General features: G+C 38.2%; 1 protein-coding gene across 1 annotated transcript; it reads right to left on the bottom strand.

Annotated features, from left to right (window-relative positions):
* Positions 1-1,171: 1,171 nt before the first annotated feature.
* rab10 (RAB10, member RAS oncogene family) lies at positions 1,172-18,614 on the bottom strand. The gene is made up of 6 exons (XM_038726851.1): positions 17,892-18,614; positions 11,502-11,562; positions 8,856-8,994; positions 5,934-6,023; positions 3,470-3,571; positions 1,172-2,223 (listed from the first exon to the last, which is right to left on the bottom strand). The coding sequence occupies exons 1-6, from the start codon at positions 18,016-18,018 to the stop codon at positions 2,137-2,139; spliced, it is 606 nt and encodes a 201-aa protein (XP_038582779.1). The 5' UTR covers positions 18,019-18,614; the 3' UTR covers positions 1,172-2,136.
* Between the last annotated feature and the right edge of the window lie 5,238 nt (positions 18,615-23,852).

Raw genomic sequence — 23,852 nt, forward strand, 5'->3', positions numbered from 1 at the left:
ACACGAGGGAACCACGACACCCTCCTGTGTCCACTTCTAAAGATCTACTTCTGTACATATACTAATAGTATAAATATATGTATGTACTAATAATGAGCATTTTGTGAGTTTATAGAAAAGTTGTTCATGTACTTTAGTGTTTCGTAACACCACAACATGAATGTGTGTGCCAGCAATCAAAAAATACCACTAATGGGAAATTAGATTTTTCTTTCTGTTTTTTTAAATCGCTGTATAAATCTACTGTATATAAAAACCCAACATGTTATTCTTTTGCTTTAAATATGAGCAAAGATGGTAAAAATATGACATTCAAATACTTCTGAAAATTCTTCATGACCTAATCTGCTCAGTTCTTCTCAAGGTCAACAGGGGAGACAATTAGCCTTTTTGTTTAATAATTAAAAAGATTAATACTTCAGCACTTAAAGCACTGTGGACAACCACTGGTTATCTAATGGCAGAACTCTACTATTCCATTTTCACCATATTAATAATTTGCAATTTCTCCATATTCCACTGACAAACTGATACTGAACTTGAAGTCTTCAGCACCAAAATTTCCTGAGACATTTACTGGTGTTGCTTGTAATGAAAGCGGAAGCTGCAGGGACTAACTTAAGGTTAACAAAAGATTTTGACATGTTGAAAATTCGACACTTTCTTTTAATCATTTATCCCTGGTTTTGCCAGCTTTGCGGGACGCAAAGCCTTGAGGGACGCCTTGTGCAAACAAAACAAAAAGGCAATTCAGTCCGACTGTCAGGGTTAACTAGCACAGTTGTAATTAATGATTAATGACATTAATACTGGCTGCATCAGTCTCATATTGTTCTTGCCAGTTCACTGCTATGGCTTTCTCGGACACTCCATTACATCTGTACTTTTCTACCTATAAGTCAAAATGTCTGCGATGATACTCGCTGGACATCTTTGCAAATGTGAACCTTTACATGAAAATCTGCAGGATCACACATCTGACAAATATTCTTTGTGTCATAGAGTGGGTTGTGATGCAAGTAAACTGAGGAAATATTTCCAAGTGTGACTGAACGCTTACTCAAGATTACACATTAGAAATCTATTACATGTCAAACTGAACAATGTTCTCAAAATCTGACATGAGTGGAGAAATGAAACTACACACTGCACATCACTGAGGACAAACAAGTTAACTTAAACAAGCTTATTTTTAATGGATCTGCAAAACTGTTTGAATTTCCAAAGAGAACTTGTGTACCTCCCGCCCACAGTTACCCAGTGGCAAACGTTACACAATGTTACAGAAACGTTTCCAACCCAAAGAAATCTGCATGCAGAAAAAAAAAAAAAATTAAATCAACCCAAAAGGGAAATAGAAATCAAAAAAATTTAAGTAAAATAACTCATACAGATAAAAATAAAACATCAATAAACAGGACATACTGTATAATGCCGTTCTCTTGGCTGGAGGAGAAATTCAAACGTTTCCGCTTCAGTTCGGCTTCCTCCTGTCGGGAGCCTGAACCGAGAATATTAAACTCAATGGGTGGATGCGTCTCCGCCACCACACAGCCCCGCCCCTGTCTTCCATATAAGGCACAGGACAAAATAAACCCCCACATACAAAAGGAGCTAGCCACGCCTCTGTCACTTGGTAACAAATTGTAAATGACCAAATACGGTTAGACAACAGAAACCCCACTAAGTGTACAAAATGTTAATCCTACATTTGTCTTTTTTGTTTGATCTTCCTCTGACTGAAGGTGAGTGCTGTGGGTGGGATTGGGGGGGGGGTCCAACCAGGTGAGCTCAAGCAAAGGAAATGTTAAAAATATGAGCTTGTCTTTTGACTTTTTTTTTTTTTTTTTTTACTTTTAAAACAAATGACAAGAAACGTGACTGGATTTCTCTTTTTATCAGAAATAAAAATGATGATGTGGAAGAATATGATGTGGGAAGGGGGGGGATTAGACGAGTGAAGTGGTTTATTGTTTTATTCTGATAAACAGACAGAGTGTCAGTGTGCAAGAAAAACTCATGAGACAGGTTAGAGAGCGTTAGAGTTAGAGAGAGAGAGAGAGAGAGAGAGAGAGAGAGAGAGAGAATGTGTGTATGTGTGTGTGCACGTTAGTGTGAGTGAAACAGAGTTGTTGTTCAACTGCAACACTTGCTCTTCCAGCCTGTGACTCCACTTCCACTGCTGATGTCGACGTTTTCACTGTTGGGCTCTTTTACGGGCGTCTGTGCAGAAAATAGACACAGAAAAATCTTATTACACACTCAACAGAATCGAGGAAAATCACGCATCACCTCAGGTGTGCTGACGTTTACTTTCTTCCTCTTTAATGGACTGATTTCGGTGGTGGTCTGAATTCTGAGTTTAAGCTCTATAGTGCCCTCAACGATTTCCACAGGTCCACGGTTCTGCCAACAATCCCATAATGCAATGCAAAATTACCATTGTGTGACTCTACAGTGATCACTAAACACTTTCACACACCTATGAATCATAATTCTGCATCATCACTGACAGGTGTAGAGTAAACTATTTAATGTTTATTAAGTGAGGAATGAGAGAATGAGGGAGTGGTTCAGGACACTGCATGAGTGGAAGCTCCTTCTGTCGCTCGTATTACCTCCTCTACTTACGTCCAGAGTGACCTACACTTAAGCTGACACACATTCAAACTTGAATCCGATAGGTAAAACATGAGACTTCACACACATGCAGTTACAGCAGTTCAGTCTGGCCCGATGAGCTGGACTGTAACTGGGCGGCGGTCATGAATAATATACTTATCACTATTTCATATCAAAATATCTATAGATAAGGAAAAGTAGGAGCCACAAGAAAATAAAAGTCAAATATTTGGTCAAAACTGGTGACTAGAAATTCTGATTTGCGTACAGCCCTACAACAAACGAATGTGTACATCATGTGTGTGCAGATGTTTTGACATTCTCACATTGAGAATATTTTATTGGCTTTATCAAAAAAAGCTTTGCTGATGTTAACTTTGTTGACTATCCTGACTTACTATATTTACTGATGTTAAAGATTACAAAGTTGACGAAGAGGAAGCTCTTGCTTCCCTTCATTTGACAACCCACGTACTAGATGTTTAAAGTAATAATTACCAGCAATGGCTGCACCACCTGTCAGCACATTATTTAACCATTTAAAGTGGGCAGAAGGGGGTCATCATTAGAGTAAGATTATATAGTCCAAGGAGAACAACCTATGAGAAGGCTACGTGTTGAGTAAAATAAACTAATAATACCACTATTATAATAAAAAAAAAAAAATTATGCACTTGTTCCTGTAATTACGCCTATAAAATACAAACAATAATTACCAGAATCCCAGCAAATTCATGATGGTTCTGTAAAGGTCGTATGAACCCTTTCATAAACCATTCCTGAACATAAACTACAATTTAGTCTCCCCTCATCACACAGATTTTGTTGAAAGCGCACACACACACACCTTTCTCAGGATGTCTTCTGCTAACGTGAGGAAAGCCTTCTCGATGTTGATGTTGGCCTTAGCACTCGTCTCAAAAAACCTAATGCCGTGCTCTCTCGCAATCTGTGGAGGAGAAAGCAGGGAGAGTTAGAACGATGAGTGTGGCTTCAGTGTAAGTGCAGTCCAAAAATAAAGTGGCTGATCTTCTGTGCGTAGCAGAGATCAGGTATCGCTGCCCTTACCAACACACACACATAGACTTCCATTCTTGTCAGGAAGGTGTGTGTACGAGTAAGCCGATCTGTGTATGATCTGCATGAATCTGCAGGCAGACTAGTCACTGCTAGTTTTCTTGGCGTTATGAGCTAGAGCTCTTAAAAGGCCCCTAGACTCTCACACACACACACACAGATGTTTTCACTTGTTCCAGATGATTAGATCTCTGCTCAGGCTGAAAGTGGGCGGCGTTACACTGGAGATTTCATCAATAGACCAAACTCTGTACTAATAGAGGACATGGACAAAGAGTACAGTATACACCTGCTCTACGTGAAAAGTGCAATGAGATAAACTTTTGTTATGAATTGGTGCCAATATGGAAATGAAACTGAATTGAATGTGAAGTGACGTCACAGAATGCCACCACTGTCACTCCATCATGAGCAGGAAAATACACAAACATTCCCTGTCTGCTATTATACTGCATTAAATCCTGCTAGAATACTTGTGAAAACTTCATAAATACATGAAATGCAAGGATTCAGGCACGTTTTAACAGACTGCCAAAGACTAAAAGAAGGGAAACAAGTGTTCAATCCAATTTGAACCCCGTTGCTGAAACCTGAATATGTAGCCCCCAATTTGTGTCTGATATGTTGCACTTTGCTTTCAAAATGGTACCGCCTTACTAGTTTCTTGTGCACCTTCATGCTTTGTTTCATGTCCTTCACAAGACATAATATAACGTGCTACGGTCTACTCACTATCTGGTACATACCATGAATGGTGTTGTCAACCCACACTCGGCATCACAAGTAGTGGCCTTGATATTTCTACTAGCATAGATGGCAGTCTTCACCTCAGACACTGTTTGAAGCGAGCAATGCTGACAAGATTGTTTATAAAAGAATTTAAAAAAAACATATCTCCTCAGTGATATGGACAGGTTGTGGTTTTGTGAAGTCCCAGATCAAGCAAGCTGCTGTGCTGCAGCCCTGCAAGCGTTGCAGTTGTTTTATTGTTCCACAACAGTTACGACACAAGCAGGCCCGTGAAATACAAATGATGCTGCTTTTCTAATACACAAAATGCCTATATACAGTTTGGTTTGCATACTCACACAATGCAGTGTTTTGTTTGAGCGTGAATGCAGCAAGTTTAACCACCAAGACCCACAGTGTCGGGTGTCTTTAGGAAAATCATAAAGAAATCACGCAGTTATGCAGCGAGGTCGATACACAGGGACTGACATTTTTAAATGTTTGAGAACCACATTGAAGTCTGAAGGTTGAAACATAATGTGAGTCTCATTTTCATCAAGTAAACAAACATTTATAGTAAGATAACAAATTCAACAATGCTGCTTTTCAAACATTTTTAAACCGAGTTACAACCCTAAATATTCCTGAAGATGAATCGATCCAAATGTTAAATGTCCCTGTGGTGTTGTTGGCACCTCAGCTGTACTTGTTAAGACAGTAAAGAGGCTCATCTTTCTTGGCCCTGATCCGCCGTCAACAAAGTCCGGTTATTCTCTAACCTTTCACACTGCAGCAGCTGCTTCTTTGAGAGAAATTTTGCCTGCAATAAGAGGGCGGCGCAAAAACTCATCTTCTGCTACTAAAATGTTTTAATTTGGACATCAAAATACAGAATTAAAAGGATTAATTTTTTAATGTTTTGCATTAATCTTTAGATGTTTTAGGTCCCAATAAACTGGTGTTTGAGGAGTTGTTGTCCCCAGTCACTGAGTTGTTTCAGTAGGTATAAGCCTTTATGGCATGCAAAGACAAACAGCAGCTTACTGCACATTCTATAAGGAGGCACTGTTTTGGTAAGCTGACGTTTCACAAGTAGTTTTAATAAGCTTCTGAGCTATTTTTATCAGTTCTAATACCTTATCCTAGGGCTGAACGATATCGAAAAAAATATGGAATTTAAGATTATTTTGAGAGATTGCGAAATGGTTTGCGATATTAGGGGGGATGATCATTTTTAAAATCACTATTCTCATTGTCATTGAAAAACATTAATATATATTATGCTGTGCTTTTTGCATGGATCTGTACCATGTAACAGCCAATACATCCCTGCAGAACAACAATATTTAATTTAAAATGGTATTTTGACATAACCTTTTTAACTGTACAGGACTGAGGCTTTTCTAGATTGAGGTCTATGAACTGAATGTGTAGTTGCAATAGCAACATGAAGGACCCTGATGACGACTGGTTGCTTATAGCTGCAATGGACTGCATCATCTCACCTGTTCCCCCTTGGCTTTTGGTACGACCCTTTTGTCCTCCATGTCACACTTGTTGCCTAGCAGCATCCTCTCAACGTCCTCATTTGCATGCTGAAAACGATAAAAGATGAAAGAGTAGATTATTATTAGATTAGATTACCTTTTTCATATCAGCAACATTATGCCAAGTTTCATCTCTGATTTTCAGCCACATGTCTGTTTTGAACCAGTCGTTTTTCTTTCAATCGATATTATGGCTGAGCGATTGATTGTTTTCAAATCGAAATTGCAATTTTAAAGGACACGATTAGCTAAATGTGAAGACGGCGATTAAAATGTAGGTTAATTATACAGTGCATCTGACCCATTATAAACAGTCATGCAGTTACAAATTCATTCAGATGTCATCCGTGTGTGACAGATCACCAATCACAAGCGCCATGCGCCTCGCCTCCTGTTACGGTCCTACTCACCAATCAGAGTGGGCATAGTACATTTTACAACAACAAATGAAACTAGAGGAAAACTTGGGATAATTTAAATTGACTGGCAGTGAATATTATACTTCAGCTAAACTTAAGACAAAAGAAAAATCACAAATCGAATCATAATTGCAATATCTGACAGAAATAAAAATCGCTATTAGGATTTCTCCCCCCATATCGTTCATCCCTAAATCGACATATTCTAATCGACATATTGACTCATCAAGTAATAGCTGCAGCTCTAAATGAGCTTCTTTCCATTGGTATTAACCCCATTGATGCCATACGTGCTAATAGCTCTTACTAGTATCTAGTAGTCCAATTGTGCATTTGAGTTAAAATAAATTATTTAAGCAATTAATTGACTGTCAATCCCTGAAATGAAATGTTTCAGGTCTAATAATTCAGCCTCATCAGGCCTGATGGCCAGGTTTTTTTTTTTTTGTTCCTTTGCGTGCAGGAAATGCATCGTGTTTCCTTCCCTTGAACGGACTTAAAGATCTTTGACAGCGAGGGTGCAAAAAATTACAAGAAATGCCTGGCAGACTCACCCAGTCCGCCTCATTCTCATACTGATCATGTGTCGTAATGTTACAGTGTATTGCTGCACCCAGGAATAATAAAGATAGATAATGTAATTTATTGATTCGAACTGTCACAATAATTAATCTGATGTGTTTGATCTGGCGTGGAGCCCAGAAGACTCGCATAATAAAATAATAACTACTGAGACAAATATTACCATAGTTTAAAACACAATGCAAGGTGCAAGGCAAGAAGAGACAAGAACTCACAGAGATGCATCTACCTCTAACAGGGGTGAGCGACAAACTGACAGATCTGATAATCAGCTAATCATTTTAGAAAAATCTGGCCTGTGGGAGACTGAGGTCACTAAATGCTGCATATGTTAGGCTTCTCTTCTTTGCTCTTTATATCCAGTAACAAACAAAGACGGAAATACTGGTTCTCCTCACAGATCCTGTTAAATCCTCTCTCAGCAACCGCAACCCATAAATCACACAGGATCTCATACACTACTCAGGATATTGTGTAACCTCTATTTAACATTGAGCTAATAGGCAAAAGTGTGTGTATAGACTAATTACATAATTTGAAATACTGATATTTCTATTAAAGATGAAACGGTATGAAAATTTCAAATCACGATTATAGTGACCAAAATGATCACAGTTGCATGAACATTAAAATAACATTATGTAGACATATGAAAACTGTATCAAATGTGCATCAACATTAAAGATTTATTATATCTGAAAATGCAATTACCCCATGCATAATGACATTAATACAAACAAGTCTTAAGAAGACAGTGATACCAATTGCCATGAGGCCAACAAATGACATAAACCTGACCTTTCGCCACTAATTCGACAACTGCGTAACGTGTTATCATGTGCTATTGCTAACTTTGGTTGATGCTGGACAGTGTTTACCGTGAGGTTTTCGAAGCGTGATAATCAAACACTGTTATCTTAATAATTAAAATTTGTACAGTAATACTAACTGTTGGAAATTTTATCATGGTTTATCATTAAACTGGTAACCATTTCATCCCTATTTTATATATTGATAAATATGAAACTTCCTAAGCACTTTCACAAAAAAAAGACAATATACAACACCACTACAATGTTATAATATATAATTTGTACATACTGCTTTGTAAACAAAATTTGGCATAAGTAGATATAAAATATCCCTGATAAAATGATATGAACCTTCTCAAGAACTAAGATTGTTAACATAATACTGTGAGAGTTTGGTGATTTGTCAGATTAAGCATCAACACCTATAACCATAACAATCAGTTGTCACACCTGGAGTCTATTAGCTGCTATTACAAACACATCTATTGTATATGTCACAATCACCTATTGATGACAGGCTACCATACAAGGTCCAAACTGCTCATCAGAAACAGGAACTAATACACACACACACACACACACACACACACACACACGGAAAGTAAAGCTGAAAGTCTGACATGCCTGTATCCCTGTCTGGAGCTGAAATTGTGTTCTACTACTGAATTATACTGAAATTCATGAGGTAAAAACAGTTCTCCTGCAGTGAGCCAGATGCATACAGACATCTGGCTCATCTGATGTAATTTAGTCACAGACTCCAGCTACACAGCTCACTGCACACAGATCAGCCAGCTAGTTAGCAATGTTGGCTACACTCCCTTTAAGTTAGTCACGTTGTCATTATGCCAAAGAAAAAACAATAGATGAAAAAGGAGTGCCAACACTCGCCTCTACAAACAAAAAAAAAAAAGCAAAAAATAGTCCTGTAATGTGATGATCTGCGATGATGCCGTCCTGATAATGTTTCTGATAAGATTTTACCCAGCAACATAAATCCACATGATAACATTGGCTCAGAGTATAAAGAGAACGAGGGAGAGAGAGTGTGTATGCGTGCGTTTTACCTCATCAATGTTGCGAAGCCATTTGCTGATGTTTTCGAAGCTCTTGGCGTTGGTGATGTCGTAGACCAGCATGATGCCCATTGCTCCTCTGTAGTAGGAGGTGGTGATGGTGTGGAACCGTTCCTGGCCCGCTGTGTCCCTACACACACACACACACACAGACATTTGTTTGTATTCACTGTTTTCCGGTATTTATTCCAACCCTTAACACAAACAACAAATGATTCTGTAAGTCACTGCATCATAGCACAAACTGACAATAAAATATCTGCAGGATTTGACAGAGATGTTGATCAATGACTCAACGATTAATTCACAAGATGCTGAGATTTCTTGCTTAACCATGAGTGCACATCAGCAACAAATGCTGAAATGTTCTGTTTGAGCCAGAAAAGCAATAACATAACAGTATTATTTATTTATTATTTAGCATACAAATGCATTCACTCTAAATGTCTGATCTCTGCTTGGCATGCTCACTACTCTCAATTATGAAAATTTGACTTCATTATTTATGCCAGTTACAGGCCTTTATAAAGGTAAGCCAGAGATCTGACACAGTCATTGTAATGCAAATCCTTTAAATCACCAAAGGAGGCTGATAAAAGTTGTAAAATATTTAATGCCCCATTAGTACACTGGACTCTGAGCAGAAAAAGCATCTCTGTTTTGAGGCCCAGAGGAACAATAAAAAAAGATAATAATAAAAAATATATACTTGAAAAGCCTGGTAAGCCTTACAAATCAAAATACACGCACACATTAAAATACACTGCAGGCTAACTATGGCCCTCACACGTCTACACTAGCATGCATCTCAACTGTGACATTATCCTATCTGGGGAAACCCTGCCAACATCCATCTATCACGGCTGATAAAGAAAAAGAGAAGCAGCCCAGCAGCGCCAGGTTCACACGCGCAAATCAAACCTACGCTTACAACAGTTTCTTCACAGAAGCTTCATAGATTAGTAGAGAAGACCCTTTAATATAACTTTTATAAAAGTGTAAACCACAGCTCCTTGACATGCTAATAATAATCCATTATCAAAAGATACAGTATTCTCAGGTGCTATACAGATGAAAACATACAGGCACTGTGTCCCGATGCGTTAAAACTTCACATAATCAACCTTTACCTCACATAGTGTGGATGTGCAGGTGTCTACGATTAGCTTTGTATCGTCTGCTGAGGAGTAGATGTTCAGCTTATCGTAAAAATACCAGTGTATTAATCTGAGTTTTGTGTATCAACCTTGCAACATTTGACAGACAATTGGTGTGTTGTTTTAAAGACATTTGTAACTTCATAAACATGAATATTAAAACTCTTTGAACGTGTATTTCATTCGATAGTAAGTCTGACCAAATAATCTTAAACTCTTGGGATTTTCACTGCATCTCAGGGTCTGGAAAAAGATCAAGAGGCACAAGGGTAGTCCAATATACTTTGAGATTTATGTATGGCCCAGACTCTGTGCTGTAAAGAGACATTTTCCTTTTACTTTATCCCAGTTCCTCCTTCAAGCTGTCACCGAGAATAATAAGTTATTTTTCAAGCAAACATTCCCAAACTTTGCTGGTTCCAGCCTCTCAAATATGAAGATTTCCTTCCAAATTTGATCCGATGCTCAGGTCTACAAAACTCTGACGGAGTCTTTATGGCAAACACACATTTCACTTGGAAATGGATATCGGTCATTTCTTACTGCATCGTAATCAGCAAAGCATGCCGGGAAAGACGTCCGGATGGAAGAAAAGAGCCGTCGTATTGGCTGACAGCGTTTCTGCTGGTTACATCTTTGCCACACAGCAAAAATAATCACTAAAGAAATCAAACCTTCCCCTGCCGTTAAAAGTTTAATATTGCCAACAGATGTTTAAAAATGCCATTACAAAATGGCAGTTGCCGTTTGTGAACGCTGCTGTACGCGCCTCTACATGTGACTGAACGCCGTCCTGTACAGCTACTACAAAGCCAGTGTGCGTTTGTTTACACCAGTAAAATGGAAAAAAATAAACTTGTTTTTTTAAAAATCAACTTTTTTACCACTTTATCGAATATAAAAATTTAAATATACAGATATGCAGAACATCTTGGTTCATTACATTCCTACATCTGTAAAAGTAGATTGCTTTTTAAATGCTTCATAAACTGGCGATCTACATTAGTGTGATTAATATTTTGCCAGCAGAATCAAATAGTTGTAAAAGATATTCAGCGTATGAATATTTGATGTTCTCAGTCTCAAACAGGGCTCTTTCATGGCATTGTAAGAACAAATATGGCCGGGACCACTACAGAATATTGCAGATAAACATTTAATATCCAGGAATTCACATCAGCTACATTGCAAGAGGAACATGAACTACAAGTAAAAATATTAGCTACTGTTATATTACTACAATAATTACCCTGCATGGACTGGTGACTGTTTCTTGTTCAAGCATATTTCTCGGCTTGAGGGAGGTATGCCAAACAGATGTTTCAGTGTGATGTAACAAGGCACAAACAGAAGAAGCTGAATTGATAGACGATCCTCACGATGTCTGCGTATTTTCCAGCCCTGTACTCTTCTACACAGAGAACCCTGACTTGTGTATACAAAGTAAAAAGCCACATCTCAAAACAGTCCATTGACTCACCATATCTGTAGTTTGATCTTCTTTCCTTGTAATTCAACAGTTTTGATCTTGAAGTCTATTCCTGTAAAACAAAGACAATGTATTAGCATACATCTATCACAAATATATGAATAAATAACACGAGAGGCGCTGACGATGAGAGACAGCGACTGATGCAACCAGTGAGAAATAGAAACCTGGTGAGAAAAATGGAGAGGAGAGGGAAATGGAAAGTGAGAGACAAGTGTTTCCATCACACAGACAATAACATTATCTCTTCCTGATTCTGCAGTGTCATGCACAGACCTTGAGCCTATCGGCACACAGCTGTGTGATCCGCAGCTGGCTAACAATGGGCACACACACACACACTTATTGAAAGAAATCAATTTAAGGCAGGAAAACTGAGAACTTGTTTACATGCACTGCAATAACCTTGTTACTATGAGACCTGTGCTTATGGTCTTTTTGTATTTTTGGCTGGAGTATTTGGACTGGTGTTGCATTAAGTAGACAGGCTGTCATGAAATAGCACAGTTTTTCCTATGCATACATGTTTTTCCAATGTGGAAACCAACATAATTCAGTTTCCATTTTGGTTGGATCATTTTACTGACTAATCCAAAATTTCAGATTCATTAAAAACGTTTCATCACAATTTCCTGGAGCTCTAAATAATAGTCATAGACGTCTTATATCTGACATTTTGAGTTAATCGTCAGCGGTTGAAAACTGCACGGACAAGGTCAATATATCATCCTAAATGACAGCAGATCTAATCTAAAACCATTACTGGCTAATTATATTTATATCTCTCTCCACACACACACACAAGAATAATGCAGTTGAATGACTTCACGTCTGACAAACTGTACCCCACTCTCCCTCAAACACTGGTCACGTTCTGAAATCTACAGCATAAAGCAATGTATTTTTCTATTTCATTCATTATTAAAACTTCCATCTGAAACAACATGCTCCTGGCTGAGTTAACATGTATATTAAATTGTACTCTGCAAGTATTAATAGAATTATACATTTCTTTGTTTTGATATCGGCATTATATATCGGCCATCGGCTGCCCTGCTCTCTAAATATCGAGATCGGCCATTAAAAAACCCATATCGGATTCCTCGTTTTGAAAGCCTACGGTATTCAATCATAATAGGGCAAAGAAAAAACACAATTCTTTCATTTCAGAGGCTAGACCCAGCAAAAATAGAACCAGAATTATAATCGTTGCCATTATTGTGAAGCGCTAGAACAAGGGTCAGCAACCTATGGCACGCATGCCAGTGTGGGCAGGTGAGAAAGCAAACTCAATCCTACAACATTGACATATGCCGCTACATTGTTTAATATTACATTAAGTTAGTGAAAAAACTGATGATCAACCACCATGATTAATTAATTAATTTACATTATTATTAGGGTTGTCAAAATGATAGAAATACAGAAAAAAATAACGCCTTATGCAGGATTAATCGCAGTACTTTATGATCCGCATCCGAGCTGGCCGACCGGCCGGTCAGCTGCAGCAGTGTCTGTGAGACTGGGCCAACCTACAACATACAATTTTTAGGGGGGGGGGGGGTACAAGCCCCCCTCCCAACTTGGACTGAATCCTCGTTTTTGCTGTAATCTGATTGGTTCAACGGCGCCAATCAAAGGAGTTTACTTTCCATCCAGTTTGTGTGACAGGTGCAGCAGAGACAGAAAATGTGGTGAAAAAAATATTAATTTAGAAGAAAAAATGATGGTATAAGAGGCATTTGTAACTAATTTAGCCTTCTGACGGACTGTACACATGACATGTTGGTGGTTAGCAGTATACTGTGACTTAAGTGTTCCAGCTCAAGCTTGACCTGCTCTTGTTCCATGCAGTGGTGTCTTGCTTATTCAAACCTAGGAGGCAGGTGTCATCCAAATGTTTCTTGAAGGTCTTCAATATCACAAAAACACTATTAGTGTGTTTTAATAAAAATTGTCATGGCATTGTTATTGCATATGAACAGTGACAAAAAGGTTATGTATGGGGAATAAAGATGTTTAGCTAAATAAGTTTTATTATCATTGATGCACTCATCTACCAAAATCTATTTGAATTATAACATTTTAAATGCTTACCATGGCAAATATCAATGTGATTAATTTCTATTCATTCTATTAATTACTTACAAAACTACAAACAAGTGACAAAACTTGTAATTAGATTTTTTTTTCAGCGCTTGACAGCCCTATATATTATATGTCTATTATTATTAACAAGGTCAAACTTCAATTAAAATCTGACTAACTGTCAGTGCATAAATTAAAAATAAATGACATGTGCATTAACAAAAGCTGCTGCTGGATGTCTTCATCTTTGTATGTTGGCACTCATCACAGAAAAGGTTGCCGACCCCTGAGCTAGAGGATCATTTCAAGAAAAAAGGGTGATTCATGACTGAAACTTTTTGGCCAATAAGTTGCGTTTTCCAGTTAAATATTGAGTTGTCAGTTCCGCTGTGGTCAGAAAATTGTGGTTGGTTAAAAAGTCCAAGAAACAGTTGTGCTCTAGGTGGGGCAGGGCCATAGAATAATGAAGGAACTGGCTGCCAAGGTGTGACTCACTAAATATTATGCACACCCTAGAGAGAGGGTGGGGGGTGACAGCAAGATGTGGTTAGCTAGAAACAAAAAGGAGACAAAGATGAGGATAGAGGTTCTGCAGATGAGACCCAGCTTACATTCAACAGGGTTATGGATGCACCAATTACATATTTGGCATATTATAAAAAGGTAAAAGAGAGGGGGGTTTCTTCACAACCATTTCTAAAAGTTGTGTTCTCCAAACTCTAGCTCCTCAGGGATGACTTAATATTTGTGTATTTCTGGTGAGGAGTAAAAAGGTTAATATGTGCATTGTGCAATCACTGGAATAAGGGGCACACTTCACCAGTGGGGAATGACACTTTCCATGTCAGCCAAATGTTGAATTGGACGTCGTTAAAACAGAGAGCACATGGTTTATGGACCGGCTTTCTTTTCAGTCCCAGAGGAACCATTTCTTCCACAAATAAGAATTCCACTGTAGCCAACGCCAGTTTCCATGCAAAATTCATGGTGTTTTGTGGAAAGAGATTTTTAGATACATCATGCCGTATTAAGCACTCTTAATATGCATAATCTCAGATATACAAGCAGGAAGGACAGAGGGAGATTGGAAAGGAGGATGAGCGACTGATGAGAGGGGGGTTTTCCAGTGGGGGTATTTTGAGAAGCAGCTGTGCATCTGTGTCTCCAAAAGGTATGAGTACTGTGTCAGAGGAAGAACACACTCATGTTCCACATGTCCTGGTTCTGCCGTTTTTCTTCCCAAAGTTACTGTCCTTTTAGACATCAAGGGCTGTATGTGCTGTATGTGTAGGGCCCTTTATCTTTTAAAGTAAAGCATACATTTTTTGCCAGCTTTGACAGTTTGGTAAGATGGATTCTTGTAATTTAATAACAGTAAGTTAAGTACATTTTGTTCTTGCTGTACTACAGTGCTATGATTCGTTTACTTAATCAGTTTGTTGTGTCCACTAAACTTTCAATAGTGTATGCCAAAAACACTGTAGCCAACAAAATACTGGCTGAAAAGATGAAACCACTAATCATATAGCAACAAAAGCAGGCATCAATCTTCACACACTTTGAGGCTTGTGTTCATATTCTTCAAATATTTATTAAGCACAAGACCAAAAAGTTACTCAGTTTGAGCTTCTCAGTTATGAGTTATCGCTGATTTTCTTTGCCTAATGTGACAGCAAATTGACTTTGGGGTTTAAGTTACTGGTTGAACAAAACAAGTAATCCGAAGATGTCACCATGGGCTATACAAAATTATGAGTACGTTTGCCTTATTTTCTGATAAACTGAGAAAATAAACATCAGAAACAGAACCAAGAGGCAATATATAAAAACATCACAATAATTAGACACATATACTGTATATAGCTAACAATCAGAGTTCCCTGACAACTAAAGGTCGGGATTATATAATGTTCTGAGAGATTATAATCTCCATATTTTTCATTTTTTACATCTTATCACACTGCATGATGCTTTGTTTTGAACACAGGTGTAGAACAAAGAAAAGCTAAGACGGAAGCTTGTGGTTAGATGACAAATATGTTGGAGGGGATAAGTTCTTGAAGAGTACATCCTGGCGTGAGTAAAAATTTGTTGTTTTGTTCCAGTATCTCTTGACTTGTCTTGCCATGTTTCTAGACAAACTGAGGTGGGAGCACTTCCTAAAATAAATGACAGCATTGACAGTTTCAGTCCAAGCACAAAGATGATTTTCTCTTCAGTTTCTGTTCATCTAGTTTTACTTTAAATAACTTTACCAACCCAAAAGTTTGCCATGTTTACACAAGCTTTGGGATAAATTAGACTATAACAGAGCATGTTTATAATATTGTTATCCACATAATTGCTTTAGCAGTGTCAAGTATATTATCCTTCATGGGAAACAGGTTCTTTTGGAGCTACATTTTGCTTGAGGGTGGACTTGGAGTATGGTAAATATATTGTTTTTCTAGAAGGAAGAAAATCACCTGTAGTTACTGCTTACACTTACAGGTATTTACTTGACTTACTACCCAATTTTGCAGGCAAAGCACCCCTACAAGGAGAAAAAGTCCCTATTGGTCTTTGCTGAAGAACCCGTCAGTCTGCATCTGACCATCTTCACACAGCCTTCGCTTGAACTGGCAGAGCTATATGGATAGATATCAATCAATCAACATTTATTTATATAGCGCTTGACAGCAACCAACAGGTGTCCAAAGTGCTTTACATCAACCAAGAATAAACAACACAGCATTCAATAATATGGTTGCTTTAACTGAAATATTGTTTTTTAATTTGACAGCACGGACTATGACTACATTTTGAGAAACAAGAGGGAGTGTAACACAACAAAAACACTCTAGCCTGATTGCAAGACAAAGAAAAGACAGAACAACAACAAACCATAAACAAAAACACATAAATACATGTGACAGCAAGCTTTGCAAAAGAGTGATTGTTTATTGCTGTACCTCAACAAATCTAATCTAACCTGGATGCCACTGGGAACACTGTCCCATTATGGTTGTGTGTCTAAAGACATACAGTCAAAACAAGCTGTCAACAATTGGGCTTGAAATTAAAGCTGAAATACATCAAATATGCAATACCTGTGCACTGCAAAAAGTCAGCTCCATGTGGTTCAGCAAAACATGTCTATGATAAACTATTACTCAGCTCTGATCTTAAGCAACAGGAGTAAACGGAGTCCGCACTTGGGCCGTGCAGGGATTTGACATAGTTTGACACTTGACTCATGAGAGCGTGATGTTGGACGCATGCGCAGAGGTCAGGGGAGAAGAAAAGGCTGATGAAGCCACCATGATGGACTGTTTATGGTCTTCTTTGGAGCAGTTGTGGAAAGTAACTAAATACATTTACTTAAGTCCTTAAAAACTACTTAGAGGTATTTTTCTGTAGTAGTTTCTGCAACTACTCCACTACATTTCAGAGGGAAATGTTGTACTTTTTACTTCACTACAATTTTTTGACAGCTATAGTAATATCGGAGATACAGAGTTTGGATACACAACACATGATCTTATTACAAGATATGATCCATTGTTCTAGATGAGACTAAGCAACAGTATGTTCAGTAGTTAAAATAGCTTCACCTCTAGCAGCTACGGTATAACTTTAACATGTTGCTTACACATTAATGTAGCTGTAATGATGATATACCAACAACATAATATACATAAACATCTGAAACAACTTGAAAACAGGACTTTGACTTGTAATGTATTTTTACATTAGTATAAAGTATCTGAATACTTATTTCATCACTGCTTTTGATGGGACTTGTGTAAACTGCGTAACTCCCTGAAACGGAGGTATCAAGATAGTTATATATGATGATATTGAGATGTAAACGCCTGTCAGTTATCTAGGGAGGCAGTTTTAAGTGCTTTTGTAACAGCAGCACGGCCCTGTCCTGCTACCCAGTGCCAGCCTGGTTAGCTCACATGCTACTGGGTCAAGTGCCATGACAGCTATTCCTCTAGCACTTGAACAGGTTATACGGTCCATTTCTGGCGGACTAAATCAAAATAAAAAGGTATGTTTTGCTATTAAAGTCGCAGTCATGTAAAACAGGAGTGACTTGGGTTTAGCGAAGAGCTCCTAAAACTAGCTTTCCAGCTAACACAGTGCAGGCCTGATAGCATACCGGCTAACCAAATGTGTCCTGCCTACCATTTCCAGCTGCAGGAGAGTCACACAGATGTCAAACTACCTCCAATGTGGGTTAAACAAAATCAGAAACACTTGGTAACAACACACCATCCAGTATCAATGACCGCAGTGTCCTCTTACCTATGGTGGAAATGAAGGTTGTGTTGAAGGCGTCGTCAGAGAAGCGGAACAGCACACAGGTCTTCCCCACGCCCGAGTCCCCGATCAGAAGCAGCTTGAACAGCAAGTCGTACGTCTTCTTCGCCATTGAAAATCAGCTTGTGTTAACCCAGACAAGGTACAAAAAAACCCTGATATCCTAGCACGTCTTTGTGGAGTCTAAAGCCAGCTCTTTGGCCAACCTGACCAACTACCCCGCTTCTTCTTGATTGTTAAGTTAACAATCTGGGATTTGTTGATTAGCTTGGCAAGCTAGTTGGCTAAATACCACCCAAATAACGTGCCTGTAAATTATAATTCCCACGCTTGACTGTTTTCCCCCCTACAGCATGAGCACAACAAGCAAAAATAAGATCTCCTTCCCGTGTGATTCCTCTTTTCCACTCTTTCTTTTCTCCCACACAGTCGGGACAAAATGGCTCCTCTCTCTCTCTCTCGCTCTCTCTCTAAACCCGACTCACTCTTTCTTCAAACTAACGGCGAGCTAATTCAAATTCTCGGCACACCCCGTCATTCCAGAGCCCTGCCACAAGCTCGACCGAGAGAAGAACCTGACAAAAGTCTCAGCGTTAAAGTGTGACAAATTCACAGTCGGCTCGGAAGTTATTTCGCTTGTTTTCGAGATTACAACCGAAATATAGACGACCGCCGTCGCCTTCGAATGGGAGCCTCCTCGGCGACACCCTACATCCCACAGACACGCCTTTCACCCGCCTCTTCTGTCAGAATTCACGCCTCTGATTGGTCAACCGTGCTGTCATTTTATGAAGCACCCTAATATTATTGGCTATCATCGCAAACATCGAGAGGTAAAGGGGCGTGTTCTGTTGACAGAAAGGGCAAATGTTACTGCGTAAGTTACGCCGACATTTAGGCTCAAAGCTCCCATTAGTTCAGCGAATGAAATGTATCCGTTGATCCAATATGGCGGCCGGTTTCATGCGGATCTTTCTTAGCTGGCGTGTGTTTCAGTTTTCGTCATGGCAAGCTGGCATCTGATGCGGTGACTATCCCAGCTGTGAGTCAGGCATAGTGATGTCATGTGTAAGTACTTGTGCGCTTGTTACGGGCGTTTCCCACATCCTCTGCTCTGTGAACTGCAAGGACATTTATCCTCTAAAGTATTTTAATAGTACACACACTGAGAGAGTAGGCTATCTGTATGTACACACAATTAATGTAGGTTCTTCAGACTTGGCTTTGTGTGTGTGTGTTTCCTTTTTCCGCTTGTCAGAGGACTTTGGCTCTCACAGACACTCCTTAGGAATGTTGAGTATGCCCTGCTCTCTACAGCCGAGTACGGACTTGCCATAAAGTAAGATAGAAAAGAAAGAATACAAAGAACGACAGAAATAAGATATAAAGAAATTCAAATAAATTAAAGCAGAGAAGAGGAAACAGTGAACAAGACTATAGCCACCCTGGCAGTTAGGCTATGTGTATTGTAAAACAAAACATAAAAAAAAAAACTATTACATTGTTACATAAACTGTTACAAACCAAAGGATGGGACCTATTGAAATGCTGACCTTATGGCTGCGCTAGATGAAAAGTGAGGACATAAACGGTTCAGTTCAATGTGCTTTAGTGGCACTAATGTTTCAGTTAAAAACAAAAAAAGCAAATACAGATAGAAAGTAAACTACAAATAGTAATTGGCTCTAAAATGTAACCTGCCACGCAGCGAACGTCAAGTGCAACACTTGGCTGAGTCACTAACCGTCCCTCAGGTTCTGACATAGGGACACATAGGCCTACTTGGCAGCGAGGTTCCTTCCCCCTGGATTATTCTTATCTTCAAGTTCTTTGAAATCTGGTATTGAATTTATGAATATTGCTTCTATATTTATCACATTTCAGGAGAAAATGCATCCATGTCTACACCTCACCTGTGGTACAGTGCTCACATATATGTATATGATGGATCAATAGCTGTGGTGGCAATCGCTTCAGGGTGTCAGATCAGGACATTTGTGCTCAGGTGAGAGTGTATAAAGAAAAGATGCAATACCAGGTCTACAATTCAGACTGTTTCATATCTATGTATATGAAAGCAGATACAAAACTGGTGTATGTGAAATGAACCTAATGAAAATCCATCCAACAGTGGTTGAAGAAGTACTCAGATCTTAATAGAAGTAGTAATATCACAGTATATAAATACTATATTACAAGTAAAAGTCCTACATTCATAATAAAAGTACAAAAAGTATTAGCATCAATAGGCCAAAAGTAAAAGTAAAAGTACATGAAATATATATTTTATTAGTGGATGTTTAATTATTGATGCATTAATGTGTAGGCATCACTTTAATGTTGCACTTGGTAAAGGTGGTGCTAATTTCAAATACTTTATGTACTACAGGGTAGCTTAATCAATAATAATACATCATTTATTTGTTAATTATATTTTGTTTTTGCAAAGTAAATGGTGACTGAAGCTGTCAGATAAATGTACCAGAGTAGTTTTCCACTGAACTGTAGTGGAGTAGAAGTATAAAGACAAGTAGTAGAAATACTCAAGTAAATTAGAAGTACCTCAGTACTTGAGTAGATGTACTTTTGTACTTTCCTCCACTGTAATCTAACAGTTATAAAGACATTTCACTGAAAAACAAAAGTGTCAACCTCATGGCAGTGCTGGAGAAAAAGTCTGGGCATCAGTCAACAGGCTTCATCTTCTGGAGAAACTGTCATACAAGAAGTTTATGAGCAACGTTTAACTACAGATCCTCAGTCAAAAACCTGCAGGAAGAAAATGAGGGATATACTGTATATAGCAAAATGACCAGTGACAATGACCAGACCCTGTACATGTGTGTCACAATATCCTTGTCACATGGAAGAATCTTGAACAAACTTCCAATAATACATTTTTTAAGTAATAGGGTAGGTAATTAAAATAGACTAAGTGGAATATAAAACCTAAGTTATATACCCTGTGTACACATAGATCCTTTATAGATCTAAGGGGAAACCAGAAAGAACGTCATGGAGACCATGAATGGTTGATGAGATATTTAATATTTATGAATGTGATTCATGTGGTGCCATCAACAAAAATACTTTTTCTGGAGCAAGCATTTTGCTATCCTGAATCTTTTGTTTTATTTTATTGTCCATGTTGTTAATGATTGATAGAAATAAAATCCCCTTTTGTTGGAGTCGGGGGGCTTGAACTTTTTTCATCTTCTCTAGGACGGGCTTGACAGAAGGAGTTTGAGAACCACTGAGTTCAGCAGTCTGTGTTATGCCAATAAATCATGTCTTAACACAAAAATCCTCCCAGATCAGGATGCATTCCTGTATTTTGCTGCATGGGGCCCTAGGGTTCATCTCACACTCTCACAAACAGCCAGCAATAACCACTCAAGCTTCTATACTGTTCTGACAGTGATTGTTAAAGGGGGAAGTCAGTCTTCACCTGTGCCTGTTTGACCGGTAAACCAGATAACCTTTAAGTTTTTGTTTGGGTATTTTTGCGTTTAATCCGCAGTGGGCTGTTGAAAGGTGACAGGAAATAAGAAGAGACTGAGAGGGGGAATAACTGGGCGCTGTGTTTAGCTTGAAAAACATGCTGCTTTCCTCAACAGTTAAACACATTTTATTCCGCATTAGAGCTAAAAGTCGACTAATTGCGTAGTTAATTGTTCATTTTGCAAAGCATTCCCTCATTCCTGCTTCTCTTTTCTGCTTTATTGGCTTGTGATGGTAAACCTTTTAATCTGTTTTGTCTCTCCAGTTGCTTTTATCCCGATTATGTTTGATTTACGTTTTGACTCTCTTTTGTTTTGGCTGTTTTAAACTAGATTTAAAATAAGATAAACTTTATTGATCCCACACTGGGCAAATTCACTTGTCACAGCAGTGCAAGAGTCAGAAGTAGAAGAAAAGAGTGATACATGAAATACGATAAAAACTATGTACACTATATACACCCTTCACTTATACAAATATGACCATGAGTGGATGATTGCACAGGATAATTACACATGATACATATATGGTGTGTAGCATTATACTAAAAATATTATCCTGTAAATTGGAGAATTTACAGAGATGGATTGCACAAGATACAAGCAGGAATTGTAAAGGACACTATAATTTGCACAGGATAAATATAAAGGATATGTATTTATAAGGATATATGTAGCCTGATATATAATAGATGATATGATGTAAATATGAATAAAATGAATAAAAAATAGCATATGTAACCAAAATAATGCAAACTAGCTGTGAGATTGTGGTGCGTGATGGTGACAGAGACAACAATAGCATTACTTTATGTTTATGCTGAAACCTTTTTGAAATGAACTTCAGCTAGATTCCCTTTGTACGTTACATCTGTTGCACTGCTTTTGTGTAGCTTGACTGTAACAATGTTTATCTGTAGGATCCCTGATAAACTAACAATTCAACATCTACAAATGCATGACACCTGCGCCACTCCACAACGATTGTTTGACATAATCAAAAGCTTCAATAGCTGCTAAATGGACAATGTGGTTTTGTTAACTATTTAAAAGAACTTTTAATCTCAAATTATATTTGGGCTTTCTATTTTTGTCTATTAATCTGCCATTCACAGGTCAAATGATTCATTAGTCAATCAAATAAAAACAGTTATGACACCTGTAATGAAAATAATCATTAGTTGCAGCCCTATACGTACCACTTACACTTTTGCCAGATGCTTTTTTAGAACAGTGCTGTTCAGTATTCATTTTCAGTTCAATACCAACCTCCCAAGTCAAATCATTTTAGTTTGCAGACCGTGAGTGAGGAGTTCCAAATTTCCATTTAAGCTATACCATGGCTGTGGTGTGTGAGTACTGTACACTTTTTTTTTTGATTTGATTAGTTACTTTCATCAGCTCTCACATTCATTGTTTTGGCTAGCAAATATTCCTGGCATCCTATTTTCAAATCACATTTGCATTTCCCTGAGAATGACTCATAACAGGGACACCATGAGTAACCGAGCCAAGGGGATTTTTTGTACACATGTGGGTCATTTTCTGGCTGTACTCTTTGAAATGTCAACAAACAAATCAGAGACATTTAGTCAGTCATTAGTTGCTTGTGCAGCTGGATTAAACCCATCTTGGTGAGGTCACATATTAGGGATTTATATTTTCAGCATTGTGTAGATTTTGATTTTGTGTATTTGTTTATTTATATTTTTATTCTTGCACCTTTAATGGTATGTTATATTTGCATTCTTTTCTACTTTGTATTGCAACTGCTGCTCAACACTAAATAAATTTCTATCTTCTCTGATCTTGAAGTGTCTTCTAGCTTTCCCACATTAGAGGAATAATGTCATGTGCTGAATTACCCATGTGGTTGAACCTTTCCCCTTTCTGGTCAGTCAAGCCCATGTCAGCTTTTATGCACAACACTGAAAAATACCATATTTTAACAGAAAGCGGTTGTATGGAAATGTTGGTAGTTAGAAGTGAATCACCCAGAAAATCCCCCTAGTGTCACTTCCTACATTACACCTGAAAACACATATGCTCACGTGACTCTCGACGCTGACCAGGTCATGGTGTATTCAACACTTCTGTCACCAGGCGGAGCTGTTGTGTCATAGTTAAATAAGTCCAGAAATGATTAATTTTGCATTTGACCCCCTTGTCCTCCATTTGTACTGCTTTGGGAGCCCACTTGTAAGAAAAGAACTGGTGCGAAACAAGCTTCAAAATCTGACTGATGATTAAGAGGAATACCATTCACTGGGTCCAACTAGGAATCAGGAGTAGTGCACCAAACAATCCACGTTAAGTCACATTTCTGGTGTAGAGTTTCAACATTTTATAACAGACTCAAATCTTTGACATATCTAAAATTACACTGATGCTGAATGAATGTCAGGTTTGCCTTGTAATTTTGTCTTTAATTGGTCTTGTATAGCTT

Source organism: Micropterus salmoides, unplaced genomic scaffold (assembly GCF_014851395.1).
Source record: "Micropterus salmoides isolate LMB-PRFRI ecotype aquatic unplaced genomic scaffold, ASM1485139v1 Ms_hic_scaffold_18, whole genome shotgun sequence".
In the NCBI taxonomy this organism is placed as follows: Eukaryota; Metazoa; Chordata; class Actinopteri; order Centrarchiformes; family Centrarchidae; genus Micropterus; species Micropterus salmoides.